At 42.7% G+C, this 16,735-nt stretch overlaps 1 protein-coding gene and 1 pseudogene across 1 annotated transcript in view; both read left to right on the top strand.

Moving 5' to 3' along the window:
* The window catches only part of NCMAP (non-compact myelin associated protein), a 37,331-nt gene extending 32,336 nt beyond the window's left edge, over positions 1 to 4,995 (top strand). The window contains exons 3-4 of the mRNA XM_031464368.2: positions 1,233 to 1,317; positions 3,507 to 4,995. Coding sequence (XP_031320228.1) covers positions 1,233 to 1,317; positions 3,507 to 3,648 — 227 coding nt within the window. The 3' untranslated portion in view covers positions 3,649 to 4,995. The remainder of the gene's footprint in view (positions 1 to 1,232; positions 1,318 to 3,506) is intronic.
* A 5,032-nt stretch (positions 4,996 to 10,027) lies between these two features.
* Positions 10,028 to 12,194, top strand: LOC116156956 (zinc transporter SLC39A7-like; annotated as a pseudogene).
* Positions 12,195 to 16,735: the final 4,541 nt, after the last annotated feature.

Raw genomic sequence — 16,735 nt, 5'->3', positions numbered from 1 at the left:
TTTGCACATGTTTTAATGGTTGCAACATAATGTGTATGTGTGTATATAATATATTCTATTTTCCATATTTTATATCTAAAGTGTTCCATATACCATAGTCTTCAAGTCTTTATATCATTATTTAAATTATAGTATAATATTTCTATGGGATAAGTGTGCCATAGCTTACTTAACTATTCCCATATGAAGAATATTAATAATGTAATAAACATTTTCATTCATACAGTTTTTTCTGTATTTGGGATGATTCCTTGTGATCAATTGCCTAGAATCAAACAGATTGGTTTGAAGTATGAATCTTTTTTAAATGATTCTTGAGGTTTTCAGTATCAGTTCTGGCAAGGATACTGATCTTGAACCTAAACCTAAAATGAGAGTTTGACTTTGGGACTGGCAGCTGATATTGAAATTAGAATCTGAGATATTAAGCTACAAGGACATTCATCATAGCCTTGTTTTTAATAGTGTCAAATTAAACACAACATGAATGTCCTCAACAAACAATTGGTAAACAAATTATGGCACATCAAAATGATGGAGTACCATATAGCCTTCAAAAGTCATAAAGAAAAATACATAATTACATAACAAGATGATCAGGATGTTTTGTTATAAAACAGTACATGGAAATGATTCCATCTTTATCAAGTGCATATTTTTCCATATTTGTGAATACTTCCTTAAGATGGATTTTCAGACATAGGATTAATAAGTTATTCAGAAAGATGATAGATATTTAATATGCGTATGTGCAAAAACATGACCACATTTGTGAATGGAGACATGTAGACTATCAGTGGTCCTTGGGGCAATGAGGACTTCATCCTCCCCTTCTTTTTGGCCTGTATTTACGTTTTCAAAATTATCTACAAAAATCACGTATTACTTTAACATGATCAAAAAGAGGGAAGGGTGTTTTGCTGGCCTGTTTCACAAAAAAAGTTTGAAGCTATGTTGGGGCTGATAAGAACAGGACTTGGCCAAAGGCAGACTTATGGCAGGTAATGTGCTAAGGATGTGGCCCTCCAAGCCCCACGGGGGTAGAGGTGCACTGCAGCTATAGATGTGACTGTCCTGGGGACAGCAGCAAGTGTCCCAGGACATCGCATTTCCTCCTCCCCTTGACCCAGTGAGGATGTGAGGTGCCACAGTACGGGTACCCCTCAGTCTCCGAATCCTTCCCTGCAATTCAGTTGGCACATTTGCCGTCTCTGCTCCTTTCTTCTTGGTAGGTTCTGGAGCCATTGTTGCTGCCATCGTGGTGGTTGTCATCATCATCTTCACCGTGGTTCTGATCTTGCTGAAGATGTACAACAGGTATGGGATGCCCTGGGATTTGGAGCTGTCTGGTCCCTTCAGTAATGTCAGAATGGATGAATGATGTCAGAATGAGTCCATCGTCAAATGCACTAATCCTCTGTGGGTCCTTTTTTGATGTCTGTTCTGCTAGAAAAACTTGACAGTGACCAAATACTTTTGTACTTGGAGAAATATTTTTGAAAATATCATAATGATAATGACCTTGAGCTCTGTGGTAAACTCTTGTATGTAATTTACAGATAATAGAGGAATGTTTTAATCCTCTTCTTTTGGGGAGCCCTCTGCTAGGTTGTACTGAGTGAACCACATGAGTATTTGAGGTGACAAACCCTGGAATGTACGTACTCACAACTTTACTTTCTGGGGCCAAATAAGAGGAAATAAAATAATAGAAATTGATCACAGAAAGAAGAAATGTTGTGATATCACCTTAAGTGTTATCACCTCTAGTCACAACTTTGCTAGAAGGTTATTCTTTTCGGGGAAGAAATGAAAATTAAAAAACTAAACACAATTGCACCACCGAAGACCTGGAAGCCATTGAAAAAAAAGATATCATAAAAAGGTATTTATTGATGCAGAAAGCTGTTGACAACGTATTGTCAAAATTTACAAAGCAGTATGTACATCGTGATCATACACGTGGGTTACACACATCACCACCCCAGGAAGGCGCAAATGACACACAGCAAGGTGTTAACAAGCAGTATGTCTGCATAATGGCATTGCTAGTAGGTTAGTTGGTTGGTTGGTTTTTGCAGGGTCAGAGGTGTGCATCTCCACTCATGCATTGTTTTTGTAATAATATGAATGTTATGTATAAAGGTAGCTAAGAGTTACTGTTCTCCTACTATGTGCTGAGCATGGTTCTAATCTCCTTACGTGTATTAACTCATTTAATCTTCATAATAACCCCACAAGATGGGTACTTCTCTATCCCCAGTTTTATAGATGTGCAAGAGGCACAGGAAGATCAAGTAAGATGCCCAAGTTTACTCAGCCCTAAGTGGCAGATTTGGGATTCAAACCCAGTCCATCTGGTTTCAAAGAAAATACTTCCACCAGTACACCAGTATATTATAATGATGATAATAATAATAATAATAATAATAATAATAATAATAATAATAATAATATCAGACATCATTTTTTAAATCTTTGGGGTATCACAATTTGGGTCTGTTCCGAACCAGGAAGTGGCGTCAGACCCCGATGTCTGCCCTCCATTCCTCTCCATTATTGCTGGAGCTCTGAGCCCCACTTCTAGTTTGTAATTTGAATAGAGACTCCTCCACTCACCCCTCCCTGTTTACAGTGACGCCTGGGCTGGGAACTGAGAGACTGGGGTTCCGTCTTTGGTTTGTCAAAAGCAAGCGAGTCATTTACCCGTTCTGTGCCTCAATTTTGTCATCTTTAAAATAGGAGGATCTCCACATGTGATCATCATGTCATGGTTACACTGAAGAATGCCCTTGTTCTCAGGAGTGAAGTGGCATGTCTGCAACGAACTCACAGATGGTTCACAATTTTTAAAAACTCTGTGTATGTGTGTGGGTGTGTAAATAGGGAAAGGGAAATAAATCAAGTGTGGCAAATTGTTAACAATTTGTCGACTTCAGAGTAGGGTATGCACGCATTAATTGTACAATTTGTGCAACTTTTCTGAGGATTTGAAATTTTGAGAAAAGACATGATAGGTCAACAAGATGAAATTTCACCTGGACACTAGACTTACTGATTGTTGTTAGCCCCTGAATTTTATGGCACATGAAATGAAACCTAGGATGTCCCTTGTAAGTATATTCTCTTCTCAGCTATGTGAAAAGTTCTTAAATATTTCCAGCAGCAAACTCAGCAAACATCATGAGGCTGCAAAATGTAACTTACAACTCTGAACAGAAAAAAACATAATATCTTCGTTTGGTCATTAATAGCCACCTATCTGACACTTTACTCATTCATTAATAGGAAAAAATAAAATTAAGTACCTAACCTAAGTTAAACAAAAAACTGAAGGGACAGACTAGCTGGTCTAAGATCTCTTCTAGCTGTAAAATGCTGTGGTTGGCAATTAAGCAACATGATTTAATGACCATCTACATTAATCTCCCCACTGAAGCTATAGTCACAGCCCGTTCCCCAGGACATATGGGGGATGACTTAACCGTGTGTGTGTTTCATTATAGGAAGATGAGGACAAGGCGGGAGCTGGAGCCTAAAGGCCCCAAGCCAGCGTCCCCTTCTGCCCTGGACCCAAACAGCAACAGCAGCCAACACCCTGCAACTGTGACCTTCAGCCCTGTTGAAATCCACGTGGAGACTCGGTGACACCCACCCTGGAGCTGTCTCGGCCACTATCCAAAGAGCCTTCAGTCAAGACCAAGAAGCACATTTCTCCGCCGGCAGCTTCATTCTAAGTTCCTTCCAGTCAGGTCAACAGGGGCATCTCTTATGCGATCCCTGATGCTTCAGGCAACCCCTAACCCCATCCTGCCCTGCCCCACCCCAACTCGGTCCATATCCCTCCTGCCACCCTTCCAAAAAACTGTGGAACATTCTTCATCATCTGAGGAGGTAGAGCTATGTTGGGAATCCACTGATGTGGGTTTGGTGGTCTCCCCCCAAACACAATAGCTAGACAGACAGACAGACAGGCAGACAGCCCGCCCAGGAGTAGGAGTCTTCTGGTCTGGAGTCAGGGGTCAGGGCATGTTCCTGAGAGAGTCTGCCCTGGGATTATATCAGAGTAAGGACCATATCCACAGCTTTGCAGAGCAAAATATTCAAGCCCATAGTCAGGCATTGGGGAACTAACTTGGACTAACTAGCCAGAAAACCAACTTGCTAATTTAGAACTTGTTTTAGTACTAGATGACCGCTAGCACCACATGACGACTGGTCAGCACATTTCCCTCTTTAGGAAAGGTTATGGGAAGAACTGGAGTCTTCTCCAAAGGCATCTACTTCTTTAGCGAATAGTCAGATAGAAGGCATAGGATGACCCTGAGAAAGGAAGAATGGCTTCTAGGTTGAAAGCTTGTTGCAGTGTCCGTGGGCCTGGAATGAGCCTGGCGGCTGGTCAGGGTCCTTCTTCCCCCTCCCCGCCCCGGGGCTGGATTAACCTTGACTCAGTCTCACTTCTCGCCTTCCTGATATTTGGACTTGAAGTAGTCCTCAGTCTTCAGTTATCGCCTTGCCTCCAAGGTCCAGTGTTTGGAGACTGATTAGATTACAGTTCTATTTGTGTTACCTCTGCCCTTCCTGGTCACCTTGCAAAGATTCAGGACATATTCAAAATACCACATTCACAAACCCTTTCTCTGGACAGAGATCATCTCTTTGACTCCTTAGCCTGGAGAGCAATCTATTAACAGGGGAAAACATTTTGGGATTAGGAAGACTTGCCTTCCAAGCCCCATGGTTGTGTGGCTCGGAAAAGTGCCTTGACCCCTCCGTATGCTGTTTCCTAACCATGAAATGGGAATAGCATCTGCCTCACTGGGTGCCAAGTCAAGGACTTAGTAAAGCAGCTCGGGTGGTGCCTGGCACCCAGCAGATGCTTTAAAAATGGGAGCCAGCATTATTATTACGGATTTCTTCCATTGTTAGACATACGTTTGTTCCCATTTTAATGAATCTGAAATTAGAATATGTCTTAAAATTGATGAGTCCATTCATGAGGTTGTCTTTTTTTTCTCTCTCAAAAAGCTGATTTTTAATCAATTATATGTTTTACAATTGAAGACATCTTGGATACAGGTAATAAATCTGTATTCTGTTAGAGAAAGTGACACCCTCTGACACTCTACTTTAAATTCTAGGAGTCTCTCTTTCTTGGGGTTAGAAGTCCTTTTTGAGGGAAAATTGAGGCTCCAGAAAGTAAGAAGCCTGACTGAAGGTCATACAGTTCATGTCATCCCACTGCAAAAGTGCTCCCTTGACTGTGGAGAAATACTGGCAAATTCTTTCTCCTCAGACATCTTTTCTCCTAACTGTGTTTAAATATCCACCAAGCACCAGATACTTTGCAAAGTGCTTTCCCATAAGTTATCTCATAGGATCTATTTTTCTCAGTAACCCTGGAAAGTATTATTTTTTCCATTTGCCAATAAGAATTTCAAACTCAGAGAGATACACTCTCCTAAAGTCACACAGCTAGCAAGTTGCAAAGACAAGACTCAAACCCAGGCCTCTTTGACTCCAAAGTCCATCTTTTGGTGATGTCACACTCTTCCCTAACATCCTGGCTCAAAGAACGTGGATTCTTTTGTGAGATGAACAAGAGGAGGACAGGCTTGTCCATGTGTCCGAGTGGAGGTCAGCGGGTCTAGCTTCCACACCCAAAGTGGAGCAAAACCACTTTGGTAGCCTCCTTTGAGCCTCCAGTTGTAGCCACCAGGGGCCCTTTCTGAACCCATTCAGGCTCTTAGGAGTCCTGCATCATTCCTCCTACTACTAAGGCCAACGAGCAAAGGATGAGATGGCCTCGAACCAGGACAAAGCCATTTAATGACTCAAACCCCAGATAGATATGTTTCCCAAATGTATTCTTCTTTAAAAAAAAAAATTGTTTGGAATGTTCTAGCCCTAAAACCAAACTCTTCTGCCCACAGTGGACTCTTCCTGGAATGACTAGAGGAAGTACCCTCTAGTATACGTTCTTTTGCTAAAGAAAGCTTGGAAATGAAAGAGGGGGAGGTAGAGAGGTTGTCGGGGAGGCAAAGAAAAGGGTGATAGTGTTTTGTTTTTGACTAATGAAGATAACTCAGTCATCATCCTTTAAGGGCTCCTGTGTACCAAGTGAGGTGCTACTAAACACAGTAAGTCGTGGCCCCTGCTCTCACAAAGCCTGCAGCTGGCCTCCTGAGGCAGGGGTTGTGCAACACTGTCATTATCATGTTTCTGACAGGTGCCTTTCCTAACCAAGCAGGTGCTGCCTTATTGGGTCACTGAATCAGTAAATGATATTAAATGCTTAAAGAAAAAATGTCTAAAAATAAAAAGGTTTAAATCAAACATTTGTTTAGTTGATTTCAATTAAGTTCAGAGCTGACAGGTACCTCTTCTAAAAACTTCCTTTCCCTGACAGTATAAATAGGGCGCTGCGGGAAAGCCGGAGCTGTCTCAAACGTTGCGTTCTCCCTTCTAAAGGATGGAGGAAAAGTGGGTTGCCATCAACAGACCTTTCCGTGAGGTAGAAACCTTGCTAACTTGATTAAAGTTTACCAAAGGAATCCTATCACAGCCTGCTGTGACCATCAGACATGCTGAGATGCCAAGATTTGGGGACTCCCAAGACTGTGGGAGGCATTAGAATGGAACCCAAATTACCAATAATGATGTTTCCCACTAACTAAGCTCCTACTGGGTGCCAGGTATATACTGAGCCCTTTCTACCCACCAGCTCCTTTAACCATTCCCATTAGCCATCCTTATTTCTATTTTTTGGATGAAGAAACAGGTGCAGGGAAGTAGCTTGTCCTTCGGTGATGGCAGTGAACATTTGTCCTTCTTTTGGACATGTTGAGTTCATTTGGCTAGTCTAAGAATTAAATGGACACAAGACAGATTAACAAGAAGGAGAAAATTAATTCATATGCACAGAGGTCTCATAGAAATGGGAAATGGGACCCGTGAAGTGACCAAAGCAGGCTGTTTATGCAAGTATCAGTTTCAGACAAAGGAACAATTATTTGTGAAGGTTTAACAAAGCAAAGGGGCTCATGCTTTGGGTCGCAGACTAATGAAGAAGTAACAATGTTTGTATATACAGCCGTCTTAGCCTTGAATTCCCTAACTCTGTTGATAAAGATGCTCTCTGTCCTCTTGGTACAGGGAAGATACTTTCACATGGGAGGTTTATTTCCCACTATCAGGGAGAACAAGAGGTGCGAGAGAGGTGTTTCTTTTTTTAATATCATTTGTTTCCCACCAGCTATCTCTCAAGTAACTTTAGTTCAAAATAACCAATAAGCCATTGTGGCATATATTGGGGCAGGCTACTCTGAGGTCCAGCAGTGACCGTTCCTGTGTTTGGGAAGTCCTCTACTTTAAGATGCAGGACCACCTCCTGCTATAAAAGCTGAAAAGGCCAGACACTCATTTTCTTGGAGTCCCTTGCAGCTAGGGTGAGGTCACATGACCTAGACTCTGCCAATCAGATGCTCCTGCCACGGACTTTGAATCCAGAAGTCGATAACATCAATGGATATAGGAACTGTGCAGAATCTGCTCTGGGGGCAGGGGTGTTGGTACCTCCATCTCAAGAGGTGGCCACATCAGGGCTTTGAGCAGCAGTGGCAGGGCATCCATGAGCCCAGACCCAGTGTCCATGGAGCTGGCTATGTGCCCGACAAGGACAGCCATGAGGTCCACACCAAACTAGTTCTGTAGTGTGATTTGAAGCATCCTCCCTGGCATCACGTGTCTGAGCCTGGTGCTGGCCTTCTAGAAATTCCAGTGACTACCTGATTCCCTTTTCTGCTTAAACCATCAAGGTCACATTCTGCCGCTTGTGGCTCAGCTCTGTGTGGCTGCAGGGTACTTACTCATGGCCACCCAACACTCTTGCTCTTTTTATGCAGTTGCTTCTAGGTGAGTGCTCAAAGGACCCCCCCACACACACACACACACACAAAGAGCTGTGAAATCACAGAGACTGTAGAGTTGCCACCAATTACACGTATGCCAGAGACTTTGTGACTTTGTGAATGATAATGAGGGAGTATCTCCAAAGAACCTGGAAGAATGGGTAGGATTTTTTTAAGTTGTTGCTGGTTTTTTTTTTTTTTTTAATTGGAGTATAACACACATACACACACACACACACACACACACACACACACACACACAAACTAGGCAAATTGTGTAACCTGCATGAAAACGAAGAAATAAAGAATTACCAGCACCCCGGCAGTCTCCCTTTTCCTCCTCCTCTTCTGCACACCTCCCACAAAGAGCACCCACTACCCTGACTTCTACCACCACAGAATAATAGAAGTAGAATTATAGTGTAAAGTCTTGATTCTGGCTTCTTTTGCACAACATGGTATTTGTAATATCTGTTCCTATGGTCACCTGTAGTTGAAGATCTTTCGTTCTCATTGTGGTAGCATTTCATTGTGTGACTGTAACTACATGTTATTTATCCATTCTACCGTTTGATGTACCTTAAGAGTTGTTTCCAGTTTGGGTCTGTAACATGCAGTACTGCCATAAACATTTCGGTGGTCATCTGTATATTTCTGTTGGGAATATTTCTAGTAGAGTAATTGCTGGGTAATAAGGTATGTGTATATTTAGCCTTTGTCAAGAGTACCAAATCGTTTTCCAAGGATTTGCACTAATTTATAGTAAGGTATGCGAGTTCCAGTTTCTCTACATGTTTCAATAACACTAAGATATTCTCAGGCTCTTTCATTTCACTTATTCTCATGTGTGTCCAGTGGTCTCTCATTATGGTTTAATTTTGTATTTCCCGATAATGAATGGAACTGATCACTTTTTCATATGTTTATTGGTCATTTCGATTTCATTAGGTTTCATCTTTTATGAAGGTACCTTTCCATTCATCTGTCCATTCTTTGTATTTGGTTGTTTCCTTTTTTGTTATGGACTTGTATTCTGGATATAACCCTCTGTCATTCTGTGGCTTGCCTTTAAAAAAAAATAACAGCTTTATTGAGATATAAATTACGTGTCATCAGATTCACTCCTTTAAAGTACGCAGTTCAGTGGATTTTAGTATATTCACAAAGTTGTGCAGGCATCTCTACTATCCAGTTCCAGAAAAATGTTCAGGTCACTTGTTCCTTCTCTCTCGCTCACATTCATAAGTGCACACCGGGCACTGCAGATACAATGATGAACAAGACAAATACGGTCCCTCAAACAATTAAACAAACAACTACAATAGAGAACAACTGTTCTTCTGATAGGAGGAAGTTCAGGGCGTAATGTGAGCTGCTTCTTGGGGCACCGAGCTCAACCCCAAGGCTGGTGCGTCGGGAAGCAGGCTCCTTGGAAGAAACAACATCTATAGTAAGAGAGAAAGATTGAGCAGGAGGGAGCAGGAGAGGAGTGGGAGGAGAGGAAGAGAGATAAAGAAGACAGCTCTGCGGGAGAGAGAAGCTTCAGCTGAGCAGATGTTGGAGGAAGCAGTGGGAGATGGGTGAGGAAAAGGGAAGAGAGGCTCCAGAATGAAAGATCTCTAGTGTCTCGCTATTTTAAAGGCAGTGCGGAGCCACAGAAGGTGCTGGAGCACGGGGGTGACAGGATCGGTTCTGTGCCTTAAGGAGATTAATACTGCTAGAAGTGCAGGATGGATTGGTTTGGGAGAGCCCGGAGGCTGGGAGAACAATTTAGAGTCTATTGCAAGAAGTAACAGGAGCATCTGTGAATCCGTTAATTTTAAAATACCTTTTCTAAATAGCCCTCTAATTGTGAAGTTTTGTTCTTTTTCTTTTTTAAGTAGCTCTTGGTGGGTGTGCAGTAACCCAACAAAAATGTCTCCAGGAATCGACTCGAGCCCACTGGATGGGAGCACACAGCGGGGCATTGTGTGGGTTCTGTAGCCCTTTGTCCCAGGACACCCATTCCCTGCACAGAAAATTTCCTGACAAAAAAAGCAAACTGCTGTGGTTCAGCAGATACTACTGTCCCAGACTGACAGTCGGCCCACATTTGGAAGAAGCAGGTAAAAACAAGAATGATCTTCAGGTCCCCATTGACAGGAAACCCTCTGTCTGATCCCAACACAGGTATTAGCAGAGAGGGACCCTTCCCGGCTCAAACTCAGTCTCTTGAATGAATTTTACCTGGGCCCCGATGCTCTTAAAGTATGCTGCAGTGCCTTCACTGATCTCAGAGAAACACAGCAAAATTTATTCATTTTATGAATGTATGCATATCCAATTTATTCATTCTTTCCAGCCTTCTAGTTCTTGCCTTAGGAGGCTTATGGAGTAAAAGAGATTTAAAAAACATTCATGTCTGAGTATTCATAACCTTGAATGGAAGAACCTGTGAATTGGGCAGTTTGCTCTGCATAATAAAGAACAAGGGTTTGGGGGGTATAGCTCAGTGGTAGAGCACACGCTTAGCATGCTCGAGGTCCTGGGTTCAATCCCCAGTACCTCCACTTAAAAAAATAAAAGATAAAGAACCGGAGGGGAGAAGAGGGTGATGTTGGTTTGGTTTTGTTCTGTGCTTTTGCTTCTCCCTGCCCGACCCCTAGCAAAGATAGTTCTCCCATTCTCTCCAATTCCTGGCGTGCTTTGCCCGTATAGACCCCTTCTTAGTTCATGTTTTCCACTTTACCCTGAATCCCCACTCCTACTTTTCTTCTCCCCTGTGGACACTCCTTTTAATGTATTTAATTTGTCTCATTAAAAACAAACAAGTGAGAACTTTTCATTGACCATACAGGCCCCTTCAGGGACTGGGTCACCTCTGCTTCCTTGCGAGCAAAATTCTTCAAAAGTGCTGTCTGGGGAACAGTCCTGGGAAGAGTCTTGGGACCAGTGTGGATGGGGACAGAATAGAATGGAGGAGGGACCACAGAAGTGGACAGAGGGCATGAGTGGAATACAGCAGACCCCACATAGGTATAGAGTTAAAGATGGGTGGAGTCACTGTCTCTGTCGCTCTGGTCAGCTCGATGTCCAGGGGCCTGGGGGCCCCCACTGGGTGGCTGTGGGGACTGCAGCACCACCTGAGGGCTGCTCGTGGCCAGACACCAGGGTCATGGAGACCTGCATGAAGACCTACATGAGGACTTCTATGGTCACAGTCACAAGAAGGCGCTCCAAGTGGACTTCCACCAAGGACAGTCATGCCTATGCCCATGGCCACACTCACAGGAGCATCTGGCATGGGCACATCCATGGTCATGACCATGGACATTCACATGAGGATTTGCATCAAGGCCATAGCCATGGCCACTGCCATGACAGCCCCTCCCACAGAGGATGAGGACATGACCATGAGCATAGCCTATGCTCTGGGACCACAGTGCCGATCTCTGCAGCTCCATTTTCCTTCTTCATCCTTAACCCCAAGGAGTCCAGTTCCCCAGCACCGCTCTCCACTTGAGATCTTACTCAGCTGTGCTTCAGGTGGGCTTCTGAGAGCTATCTTCACCCACCTCGTCCCTGCTGCCCAGGAACCTCATTCTTGCCACCCCCTGGAGCACCGTGGGAGGGTTCCATCCTGTCTGTGAAACTGCAAGTCCTCAGTGGAACTGTCACCTCTTTTTGTGAGACATGGCAGGAGGACAAGCAAACGCTCTTGATCACACATGGAAGTCACTGACATGGAAGACAGGAGCATCCTTCAAAGGAAAAGCAGAGCTCAGAAGAAGAGGAAAAGGAAGCCAGGCTGGGGGATGGGGAGTTTCTCAGAAGAGGAGAGAAAGGGGAAGTGCCCAAGGATGGGCCAGGGAGACCTCAGAATTCTGAAAAGGAAAAAAACATGTTCAGACCTGCATGTGTTGGGGGACTTGAATCTGGCTGCTGACTGGCCATGGTACTTCATTTCAAGCGGATAGGGGGCTGGGATCCTGACCACAGTGACTGTCCTGCTACAGGAAGTGCCCCATGAAGTTGGGGACTTTGCCTTGTAGGTCCAGTCTGGCAATAGGGGCACTGGTGGGTGCAGCCTGTGCCCTCCTAACTCACGGAGGGGCTGTGGGCAGTGAAGTGCAGGTGGGTGGGTCCTGGCTGGAACACTTGCTGCTTTCCCTATGGCTCAGTGATGTTCCATGTCCTTGTTGCCTGAGTTGTTGAGAGAGACTTCACCATTGCAGTCACTCTGGAGGGGCTGAGGCTGCTGGGGCCAGTTGTCATGATGGTACTGATCGTTCCCCTCAAGTGAGAGGTAGGATACATTTCCCCCACCCCCAACCCAAACTTCTAACCTCTAACTCCTCCAGGTCAGGGGTCTATGGAGGCTGGGGGCCCTGGCCAGGGACCGCTGCCCAAGGCAGGGGTTGTATCCTAGGGAAGTGGTTGCTTTGGATGAGACCATCAAGGTTTTGCAGTCTTACAGGGGCTGTCGAGGTGAAATTGAGAGGCCAGAGGGGTGGTGCTGTTGGGCACGGTCTGGCCATGTTGTTGGGTTTGGAGGGCTAAATGGGGCCATGAAGAGAGGTGATGCATCCCCCACCATGCCCCCAACCTGTTCTCGGAGGACCAAGCTGCCTTCCTTCTCCCATGTGATGGTAGAGGTTTCAGGGAAGACCAGAGCCTGGACAGAAGGAGAAGCAGGAGTAGAGGATAAACATCAATTAAACTTCAATCATGCGTCCTCATTTGGAAGTTATGGGGGAGGGTAGGTGTCAGCTGCTAATCTCATGGCCTGATTTGTGGGTGTGTTTCTACTCTTTTTATATCACTGTCTGACTGGAGAGCAGGGGTGGTGACCGGAAATAAAGTCCTTGGATCTTCTGCCACAAAATTTAAAAAAAAAAAAGTACTGTCTCTACTTGCTTTACCCACTTCTTTCCCTGGTCTCTCTAGAGCCGTCTCAAGTGAGGCTTCCAACCCACCACTGCACTAAATTCTCCTTGCTAAAACTGTTTGGTCCTCCCTCATTTAATCAGCTTATCAGTAGAATTGGACATAGCCTATTTCTCCTTCCTTTTGGAAATATTTTCTCCCTTGGTGTCCAGGACCCCACCTTCTCTCAGTTCTCTTCCAACCTCAGTGGCCATTCCTTTTCAGCCTCCTTTGCTGGCTCCCCACTACCTCCTCTCCTTGTAAATAACAGCGCCTCGGGGCTTGGTCTCAGGCTTTTTTTTTTTTTTTTTTTTTGCTATTGTGCTCATCCCTTGGTGACTTCATCTAATCCCACGATTTCAATACCTTCTATCTACTGCAACTCCCAAAAGTGTACCCTCAGACCTCTCCCCTGCATTCTGGACATAAATGGCCAGCAGACCCCTTGCGATCTCCACTTGAAGGTCTAACAGGCATCCCAGACTTAGCCCAAATCAAACTCACTTTTTCCACCTAAAGTATTCCTTCCGCCACAGTCTTTCCCTCCCCGTGAAATCAACTCCAGTCTTCAGTTTGCTCAGGCCAATGTCCCAGCAACATCCGTGGTTCCTCTAGTTCCCACACACCCACGCATTAGTAAATTGTCTGCTTTGTTTTAAAATTCTCTATCTTCTCCCAATTTGCAACTTGTCTTTTTACTCTTGGTGGGATCTTTTGATGAACAAATGTTTTTAATTTAATGTTGTCAAATTCATTTCTTTTTTGGTTAACACTTCCGAAAATACCTTGTTTAAAGTATTGCCTATCCTTAGTCCTTAAAGATAGTCTTTTGAAGCTTTTCTTTTTCTCTTTAAAGATTTGCCTTTCCCATCTCTCCTGCCACCCTATTCGAAACGACCATCACTCCTGTCCTGGATCAGTGCAATCCCTCCTAACTGCTCTCCCAGCTTCTAGTCTTGCCTCTGCACATAAAACCATGGAGATGCTGTAAAAACAAACCAGATCATTTCACTCCTCTGCCAAAAAGCCTCTAATGGATTGTCATTTTGTTCCAAGCAAAATCCTAAGTGCTTACCACAGCCTGCGAGCCCCTGTGTGACCTCGCCCACCACAATGTCTCTCATTTCCTGTAACACCCTCTCTCACTCTACTCCAGCCACACATTGGCCTCCTTAATGTTTCTAAAACATGCCAAGCACACTCCCACCTCAGGACCTTTGCACATACTGTTCTCTTTGCCTGGAGTTCTCTCCTCCCACATATCCAGTTTTATTTCTCCTCTTAAAGCAGGCCTCTGTTCCCAGGTCACCTTATCAAAGAGGACTTCCATGGCAGCCCTGCATAAAATAGCACATTTCCCCCCTCAACCATCATCTCCATCCTGTGTTCCTTACTTATTTTTCCTTATCATCTATCTTCTTCTAGCAGAATATAAGTTCCATAAAAATCAGAATTTTGCTTTGTTTGCTGCTATGTTTGCTCCCAAAGTCAAGAGTGGTGCCTGACACATAGTATTTAAAAAAATACTACTGAATACATGATTGAGTGAATGAATGTGTCTTGGAAAATATACAGTGCTCTTTTCAGAATAAATGTTTTGAATTTACATAAATTTACATAAATGTGATATGTATTCTGCTTCTTACTTTCTTACTGAACACATCTAAGATTTAACCATATTGCTGAATGTAAATGCAGTTCATTATTTCTGCCCACTGCATAGTGTTCCATCAAATGCCACATTTTTCTCATCCATCTCCTTAAAGAGGGATGCAGTTTGCCTCCAGCTCCAACTACAGACACAATGTGAAATGAATTTCCTGAAACATATACCCTATGGATCTGTGTGAGAGGTCTTTTTGGCATTTTGGGGATGGGGAGTGGAGGGAGTGGGGTGGTATATATACCCAGGAGGAGAATTGGTGAGACATAGGACAAACATAGATATATTTAATGTGAGTCAGTGCAGCCAAAAGCCCTGCTGGGGAGAAAGCACACATAATTTCTACCTTCCCCCATCAGCAATTTGTGGAAAATCCTGCTTCCTCCATATCCTTACTGGTCCTTTGAATTACCTTGAGTTTCTAATTTTTGGCATTAAGTTGGATATAAAGTATTATCTAATTGTTGTTTTCATTTGGATTTCTCTGACTATCAGGTAAGAGCACATAGAGTTTTAATTCTGCAGTTTGCAACTTTTTTGGGGGGGGAAGGGGAGAGAAGGGGAGAAATCACAATTTACTTAGATACTAATATAATGTATTAAGTCATTTACTCTCCTTTACTTCCCATATCTTACTGCTTTCTCCTGGATTCAGTTCTCTTCTTCCTTTATGCTTACTTTAGGAGGGATTTCAAAGATGATCTTTATGTGGCAAAATTTCTGAGGCTTTGAATAAATATTTATTTCACTCAAGTATTTAAAGGACAGTATAGCTAGAGATAAAATTCCAGTTTCAAAGTTCTTTTCCTTCAGCAGTTTGAAAGTATTATTCTATTGTCTTTTTGCATCCTAGCTATTAAGGAGTTCTTGATCTAATCAAAATGCCAGGAGTTTTTCTCCCCCATGTTGTGTTGTATTTGCAAAACATCAAATAAAATATGTAACATTTTTTAAAAAGTGGCTCTGAACACACCCCAACTCAACTCAGGGATTGGAGCATTACCAGTACTGTTTCCTCATCTACACTTGTGCCCTTTCCCCACCTTAGCCTCTCTTCTGCCCCCTAGAGGGAGCCACTTTCCTGAATGATCCTCACTTTAAAAATAATTTTCACGGCAGCACTACTTACTTGCACCCCAATGTTCATAGCAACACTATTTACAACAGCCAAGACATGGAAGCAACCTAAATGTCCATCGACAGATGACTGGATAAAGAAGTTGTGATATATTTATACAATGGAATACTATTCAGCCATAAGAAATAATAAAATAATGCCATTTGCAACAACATGGATGCACCTGGAGATTGTCATTCTAAGTGAAATAAGCCAGAAAGTGAAAGAAAAATACCATATGATATCACTTATATGTGGAATCTAAAAAAAAAACAGACTCACAGACATAGAAAACAAACTTACGGTTCCTGGTGGGGAAGGAGGTGGGAAGGAATAAATTGGGAGTTTGAGATTTGCAGATACTAACTAATACATATATAAAATAGATAAACAACAAATTCATACTGTAGAGCAGTATCTTTTAGTAGCTTATGGTGAAAAAGAATATGAAAACGAATATATGTGTGTTCATGTATGACTGAAGCATTATTCTGTACATCAGAAATTCACACATTGTAAACTGACTATAGTTCAATAAATAAACAAATAAATAAATAAATAAATTTCAGGTACACATACAGATAAAATAGATAAACAACAAGAACCTACTGTACAGCACAGGGAACTATATTCAATTTCTTGTAATGAGCCTTAATGGAAAAGAAACTGAAAAAAGTATGTATGTATATGTATAACTGAATTGCTTTACTGTACACCTGAAGTTAGCATTGTAAATTGACTATACTTCAATAAAAAAGAAGGATGAAGAATGAAGAATGAAGAAGGAGGAGAAGAAGAAGTAAGGCTACATGAACAAGGAAAAAAAATTAAGAATAAAATGCTTTGCTGAAACCCTTAAAAAACAATTTTGTCATAAATGTGTGATGTGGCTCCCTAAAATCATACATTGTGTAGTTCTGCTAGTTTTTTCCCAGCTTTTAATAAATGAGCTCATATTGTGCATAGTCTTCTGCAACTTGTTTCTTTCCCCTTAACTGTATATTTCTGTTTCATCTATTTTGTTGCATGTAGCTGTACTTAATTCTGTTTCCTTCTGCATGACGTTCCACTTCTGAAATATATTACAATCTATTTATCCATTATCCTGATGACATTTAGGTTTATGTCCAAGTTTTTGCC

The sequence above is a fragment of the Camelus dromedarius genome, chromosome 14 (assembly GCF_036321535.1).
Source record: "Camelus dromedarius isolate mCamDro1 chromosome 14, mCamDro1.pat, whole genome shotgun sequence".
NCBI classification, from domain to species: domain Eukaryota; kingdom Metazoa; phylum Chordata; class Mammalia; order Artiodactyla; family Camelidae; genus Camelus; species Camelus dromedarius.
The sequence above is the reverse complement of the archived record's forward strand: the minus strand, read 5'-3'. Positions and strand labels throughout refer to the sequence as shown.